The sequence below is a fragment of the Apostichopus japonicus genome, chromosome 17 (assembly GCF_037975245.1).
Source record: "Apostichopus japonicus isolate 1M-3 chromosome 17, ASM3797524v1, whole genome shotgun sequence".
NCBI classification, from domain to species: domain Eukaryota; kingdom Metazoa; phylum Echinodermata; class Holothuroidea; order Aspidochirotida; family Stichopodidae; genus Apostichopus; species Apostichopus japonicus.
Window position 1 is genome coordinate 35,795,683 of NC_092577.1, and position 7,628 is coordinate 35,803,310.

The following is a 7,628-nucleotide window of genomic DNA, read 5'->3' on the forward strand; positions in this document are numbered from 1 at the left end:
TTTTAATATCAGACAGAGTTTTGAATCTTGAGGATCAATGGCAAAATGCACCGGTTTTGATCAAATTAATTCACGACAGAATTATGAAGTTCAAGGACACGTCATGTCATAATATAGGTAACCACGTGCATTTCTGGCTCCCAGTATAAACTCAGTGTCACAAAAGTTAAATAGCAAACGTTTTTCTTTTCTTTCATTCGAAACCTTTTTAATGAAGTTGGTAAAGAGAAGGCTGTACCGAGAGGGGCTTCAAAATCCAGAATCTCAAGAAAAACTAAAAAAGAAGATTTCGATGAAGAATTCGAAGAATTTAAAAGACAAGAGGATGAAGATATTGCAGCAAGAAAGATTCAGAGAGGTTTGAAGACAATGAGGAGTAGAAGCAGGACAGATGAGGGTAAGCATGACGTAATAGTGAGGTATAACTGCTGGTACTTTATTTCGCTTGTACCACGGGCGTCAATTTTGCTTCTCAAAGTGAAGGAGGAGCGGGAGGGGGCATGTAACTGTTATGAAAATTAACTGAATATAATACACGGGTGGATCTAAACACACGAGGGCAAATCATGACCCAAGGGCAAGCTTTCCACCCCCCCCCCCGTCCTTCCGCAGGAGTTTTGAAAGTCCTCTCGTTTGGAAAGATGCTTAGGCCATGTACTATATGTGGGCGCTTTTGTTATTGATTGTGTGGGGATGCATGTTATTACTGAAACACTGAAGATCCATAAGAGAAGGGACCCTCCGTTAAGGATTTCAAACCACAAGTATAGTCTTGTCCCATTATTCAAAGAGTAGGGGAATGACGCCCCTTCTCCTGCCAAAATAGATGCCTATGCGTCGGGTAGGATAGATGAGAAGGGCGTTCGGCGGGAGGAGTTTCTTGATTGCTATACCTGTTGTGTTCGGATCAATATGTTTCGTTCTGTGTAACTTATTACTTTCTTACTAGGATTTTGTTTTGAGGAAGCGTTATAGTTATACTTCTGCTAAATATTCTCATTTGCTTTCCACCCACTCACCCACTCACCGACCCACATTCTCCATCTATAGAAGACGAACACCATCGTGAACACCACGAAGAGCACCACCACGAGGAACACCACGAGGTACACGAAGACGGTTTCCACGAGGAACGCCATGTCCAACGTCATGAAGAACGTCACGAAGAAAGTTACGAGGAACATCAAGATGATACGTCATCGGGACAGCAAGTTGAAATCACTGACGTCACAGAAGGTACGCGAGCCATATAAAAGAATGCGACACACCGATCCCCATCCGTCCTCTTCCCGCCATTACCTCCCCTCTTATTTCCCCTTCCTCCCTCCCTCAATCGAACTATCTCTACCTTCATGCTCCCCCCCCCCCCATGCTCATTCCTGCCTGCATCCCCTCTATGTCCCTCACGTTCGCTCCTCAACCTCCCTTTCCCGTCCAACCTCATCCCGTTCCCCTGACGTTCCCCCATCCTCCTCTACACCTCCCAATCTCTCCCATTCCCTCTCAGTTACTCTCTCTCTTCCCATGTCTTCCCCATCCCACCACTTTCCAATTATAATTCCCAAGACAAATATTAGCTTTGCTGCGATATTTCAAATTTGCTGGTAATCTGGTTTTGCTTGAATCAGTTTTAATACAAATACCCATGCCGGGATATCATATGCTTCAACAGAGTTATTACTTAAATCGAAATTTAATTCAATTTATTAGCTAAATGTTGGTCACTTACGAACAAAATTACATTGAGCACACGAAACATATTTACATGTATGTCATCAGGCACTCTTTTAGAATCTTCAATGTTTTCTTTAAGTATAATATGAATATGAGAATACATAATGATTCATCCCGTATTTGTTCCCTGTCTCCATATTTCCTGGGTTTCTCTAATTGGCCTCATTGCCGCGACACTGTTGCCACATGCCGTCACCCCCCCCCCCTAACCCCCCATTCGCTAGTCCTTATATACACTGGCGGATCCAGGTCCTTTGTTTGGGAGGGGCCAAAGTGGCATTAGAGTGATATGGGGGAGGGGGAAAATTTTCTATTGCTGAATGCCCTCAGATGCAATTTGGTGCGACAAAAGTGTACAATGGTGATGTTAGTTTACTTCGAAAAAAAATGTTTCCCAGGTGTAATTTTCTAAAATATTTATAAAACAAAGTTGGGATCATCTTTCTCAAGAAATTTTATTTCTCATAGGTTATAAATTTCTTACAACCAGCCTGTAACATGCCTGCAAACCAGCCTGCAAAATGGTGTTAAACTGTAAATCCTCATGCTCATACATTTACATAGCTCCCAACTCTTGAGAAGGCAAATGCTGGTCCATGCCATGAATCGCCGTCCTGGGGGAGGGTATAAGGGGAGGGGGTGTCCCCCTCCCCTTTTGAATTTTTTGGGAATCCTGGTGATGCCTACATGTAAAATGGTGGCACTTAGAAAGGCTTTTGTCACCCAAAATTTTCTGAGAAATATGCATTTTTTTGTGTGTAACATCAATAAATTGAATAGTAAGTGATAATTCATTCTTTCCCGTGGCATGAAAATGTTCGCTGCTCACCCCAATGAAAAGAAATATAGGCTAATTTGAGGTTCAAATGATGCTGTAAAGGAGGTTTTATACTCTATTATGCTAAATGCTAAAGAAATGATGGTTGCTAAGTCAAAATTTGATGCAATTTTTTTTATGTATGCTTGACAATTACAATGCGGTTTTTTCGGACGCTTGTGCGGGTCAGCGGGTTTGGGTGTTAGAATGCGGGTCTTATTCCCGCGAATTGCGGGTCATTGGGAGCCTTGCATTTAATTTTAAACCAGAAAACGAAAAGGTTTAGACTAATCTACCACTGCTATTCCTCTCGATTTTTTTAATTTCCAATCATATGATTTAGCGGATGTTCGGAAACACTTTTTGGCTCACCTTTGGGGGGGGCCATGGCCCCCCATGGCCCCCCCTTGGATCCGCCAATGCTTATATATGATTTGTCCTAATCAGAGCAAGGATTTGTTTGCCATCTTTAACGGCAAGTGTATAAATTGTTTCTAACGACCTCTAGAAGGGGAATATTCCCGTATGTGCCTTCAGTGATGCTGATGGCGATAACCTTTATAATACAGTAAGTATATATAGAATCGATATTACTTGCATATACACAACAGGGAGATTACAACAGTATGCTATGCGTGCTTGAAACAGCAGCCTGTCAGTGCAGTAATTCTTTCACTCATGTAATGAATTTATAAACGGCAATGGGGGGGGGGCTATCGACGCGGTGGGGGTGGGGTGGGGATGCCTGTCAGAACCTTTCATATAGCTTTACCTGGGGGCACAAAACGCCTTCATGTAATACTACAGACAGAGTGACTTAGAAGGAATTTCAAAAAATTTTCTTTTGCTATCTTGTTTCGAACAACGTATACATTCTAGAAAACTAAACTGATTCCCAGGCTTTATGTTATTTACAGAAACTCACGAAGAAAATGAAATCCAAGAAGGTGAAGAAGGAGCCGAGGACGAAGGTGATGTTGATGCTGCTGTAACAAGTAAGGAAAAACACCAGAGCTTCCCTGGACACGTGACACTTACGTAGCCATGACGTCATTTCGGGTTACAATGACGTTATATCTTGGATATATCCCCACCCGACAAAAAAAAAAAAAAAGCTAATTTTTTTTTTTGGCTCAGCAGTCCTATAAGCATACCAGCCGTGGGGGAAATCCCTGTTGAAGGTCATACGTCACTTACAGAATTGGCAAATATAACACAGATGCATGTATAGCCTATTCTGTACTTGACGGATGGTCACTGTTATTCATTTAGAAGGATTGTTGTGAGGAAATCTAAGTGAAATGCTTACGTGCTTTTTGTGATTGATTATATCTGAATATCATTAATATTGAATAGATAAAATTCCCATAGTATGATCCAGTAGAACTAATTTCTAATATTTCTCTTTATACTCTGTAACACTGATATATAGTAACTAACTGTGTAGATATCTTATAACGTAGTTAGTATGTATACTAACCCGAACATTGAATGATACTCATCGTTACAATCATTCATTAGTTATGAGACTAACTTTCCATTGTACAAGTATAATACCCTCTATATTTATACTGAAATGGTAGTTATTCAAATTCTAAATATTGAAAGTATAACATATGCAAATGAGTTGAATAAGATTTTTAATTAAAACAATGAATAAACACAAATTGAGAAGTTAAAACCTTAAATTATGTGGGCAATTTCAACAGACGTTTGTGCAGTCATACTGAACATGTAGACAGACAGAAAGATGAATAGACAGATGAACATTGCTGTAGTGTTCTTAAAAGGATTGTCTGGTGGCTGATTGGAAACAAATATATTTTTGAAGGATGGGATGTTAAAAGAATGTTCCGTTAGTATTGAGTGTAATACCGAGTATGGAAAGTAAACAAATCCCACCTTGCTTGGTTTGAATAAAACGAACACTCCTCTAAACTTAGCTGAAAGTTCTTGCGTTAATTCATATACTTAATTCCACACTTGTATATGTATAAAGGACCATTATTTTTTGTAGGCCTGTCGTTTCTTAAACAACATGAACAAAGTCAGCATTGCTTTAAATTCTCTAACCTGTTAGAAATCTTTGGTTGCCCCCGAAAAAATTGGTATTTAAAGTATTGCTCGGTGAAGAAGGTGGGGGAAGGGGGTAGGGGAGGGGTGAAGGTCGGAGGTCTAAGTTATACCCCATAGTTTATTATCAACTGAATGTTTTACTACAGGGTACAAACCGGTTGCTGTGCTTGGTGTGATCTGCTGAGCATTTTTAGTTCCTCTTTTCTACATGAAGCTCTGTCGTTTTTCGTCTTTCGTTACTTGTTTTCTGTTTATTACATATGATATTCTGTCATATATGTCTAATGTTGTTACACGTACCCAAGGCCATGCAGGATATCAACGTTGAAGGTTCATGGGCGTGGCCTTAAAATAATGGTAAGGAAAAAAAACATATCTTAACTATATCGTTTTTATATTTATATAATTCTTCTAATTGTTATTATTACGTACATGTTCTTTTCTTTTATAATCGAGGGGGGGGGGGTGGGGTGGGGACGTGCAATCTTGTGCGTGATTGTTTTGTTGAAGGGGCTGGGGTTGAGGAAGAGTAATTCATCTTGTTACTGGATATACCAAATCGAGAAATCAATTGTTACCGGATGTGGCACATTGGCGCCCGAAGAACTACTAATTAGAGTTAAGATATTGAATGGATATTTTTGATTATGTATCGGTATCTAACTTAAATCGTTCTCTAAACTATGCTTATCAAAACTTTACAATATTTTTAGTTTCACATTTAATTGCATTTATCTGGATCAAGGAAACTGCTTTGGTATTCCCTCTTGCTGAGGTCCCCACCCTACCATGTACCCACCACCACTCCACCCCCTCCCCCAACCCTCCAGACACGTCACCCTCCTTCCACCTAAACCCTGTCATCATTTGGCAACGAGCCCATGTACATGAAAGAAACATAGGAAATACGACTCTCAACTTGCGGCGCTGAATTTGATAAATCTTCGTTATTTCCTTCAAATTCAATTGTAAATCAGTTAATCGTCTGTACTATTTCATTGAGGATTTTTTTGTACCAAAGTGAGCCCAAAAAATTATGAAATTTTCTCGATTTTCTACTTTTAATGTAATATGTTTTGCAATCAGATTTGAGAGAAACACCACGTAGCTTTTTTTATTGGGGGGGGGGGGGTAGAATTGAAAGATATTCAAATAACCAAGGGATATTTTATTACTCTATTCAAATTAAAGTCTTTGTAAAATCGTCCCCTGCTTCTTGTAAATAATTGAAAAATAATGATATTTATTACTCTTATCAAGAATACAAACATTTCTCCGTTAAAGAATTTTTTTGTAAATGATATTTGATGTCCTTTTCTTCCTTTTTATTTTCTTTTGTTTGTTTTGTTTTGTTTTACATTTTGCTTACCCTAATTCCCTATGCATTATATTCATCTATCTTTGCAATTTTTTAGGCTTTATTTTATTTTATTTTGAAATTGATTTTGTCCCTGTTTGTTTTCTGTTTGATTTAGGGTGCAATGTTTGATTTGATCTGTTTTAACATATATATGCACGCTTTCAGATAAAATTCCATTTTTTTCTTTCTTTTTAATTATCATCATTTTCTTTGCCTTTATTTTCATCTTGCTTTGAGAATGCTTCATATCATATTTATTTCTTCCTTCTATGATTTTAAAACCCTTGTCAACACAGTCTGGAGGTCAAAGGTTATGTTGTGTTATTACGTTGCAGATTTGTCAATGGAATCGTGCGAATATCATCCAAAGGTGCTCTGTTGTTGAATATGACATTAAAATAACATTTGCTCTCGCGTTATTAAAATTTAGAGAAAAATATATCAATATTAACACATACGCCTGCACTGAACAGCCGAAGTCTTTATCAATTTAGCCTTAAAGGAGCATTTCAGAGATGTACCGTAACATGTATTATATGTGAATATCTTGAAAACAAATAGCCGTGAAGAAAATCCTATGCGATATTTTTGGGGGGATTTGTCGATTATCTTGGTTACCAAAATATTTCGCACAACCTCCTTCTACATCCCCCCACCCACCCAACACCATCACCACCCCATTAGGAATACTTTCAGCAACTAGTATACACTGTTGCAGGGCCCTAGCTTCACGATCCTGTTTTACCAAATCAGTTTTCACCTACCCGTTTTGTTTCTTGCAAAATCCACGCTACTTTTATCTTCTCTGTTTTTGGTTTGTATATTTCCTTTGCTTCAATCGTATAGATCTGTAACTTCATTTTCCAGGTATAGGTATCATGTGAATATAACGATTATCATAATATTTTGTCCTATTCAGCGCCCCATGCGGGTTACAAAGGCCCCGTCGTGGTAGTGAAACCAGAAAATATTACCGTTGATGAAGGACAATGTGCAAAGTTTTACTGCAAACTGTCCGAAGAAGTGGACGTCAGTAAGTGAAACAAACTTTATTGTATTTATCGTTGGTAGATCAATGCAAAACAAACATGATTGTACTTATCGTTGGTAGATCAATGCAAAACAAACATTATTGTACTTATCGTTGGTAGATCAATGCAAAACAAACATGATTGTACTTATCGTTGGTAGATCAATGCAAAACAAACATGATTGTACTTATCGTTGGTAGATCAATGCAAAACAAACATGATTGTACTTATCGTTGGTAGATCAATGCAAAACAAACATGATTGTACTTATCGTTGGTAGATCAATGCAAAACAAACATGATTGTACTTATCGTTGGTAGATCAATGCAAAACAAACATGATTGTACTTATCGTTGGTAGATCAATGCAAAACAAACATGATTGTGCTTATCGTTGGTAGATCAATGCAAAACAATCATTATTGTACTTATCGTTGGTAGATCAATGCAAAACAAACATGATTGTACTTATCGTTGGTAGATCAATGCAAAACAAACATGATTGTACTTATCGTTGGTAGATCAATGCAAAACAAACATGATTGTACTTATCGTTGGTAGATCAATGCAAAACAAACATGATTGTGCTTATCTTTGGTAGATCAATGCAA

At 38.1% G+C, this 7,628-nt stretch overlaps 1 protein-coding gene across 11 annotated transcripts in view; it reads left to right on the plus strand.

Moving 5' to 3' along the window:
* LOC139984665 (twitchin-like) overlaps positions 1 to 7,628 on the plus strand; it is a 114,311-nt gene that overhangs the window by 104,453 nt on the left and 2,230 nt on the right. For 10 of the 11 annotated variants that reach the window (XM_071998653.1, XM_071998656.1, XM_071998654.1 and 7 more), the window contains 4 exons: positions 218 to 397; positions 1,051 to 1,236; positions 3,469 to 3,546; positions 6,907 to 7,020. In XM_071998653.1, the coding sequence (XP_071854754.1) occupies positions 218 to 397; positions 1,051 to 1,236; positions 3,469 to 3,546; positions 6,907 to 7,020 (558 nt within the window). The remainder of the gene's footprint in view (positions 1 to 217; positions 398 to 1,050; positions 1,237 to 3,468; positions 3,547 to 6,906; positions 7,021 to 7,628) is intronic. The other variant, XM_071998658.1, reaches the window with a different exon arrangement.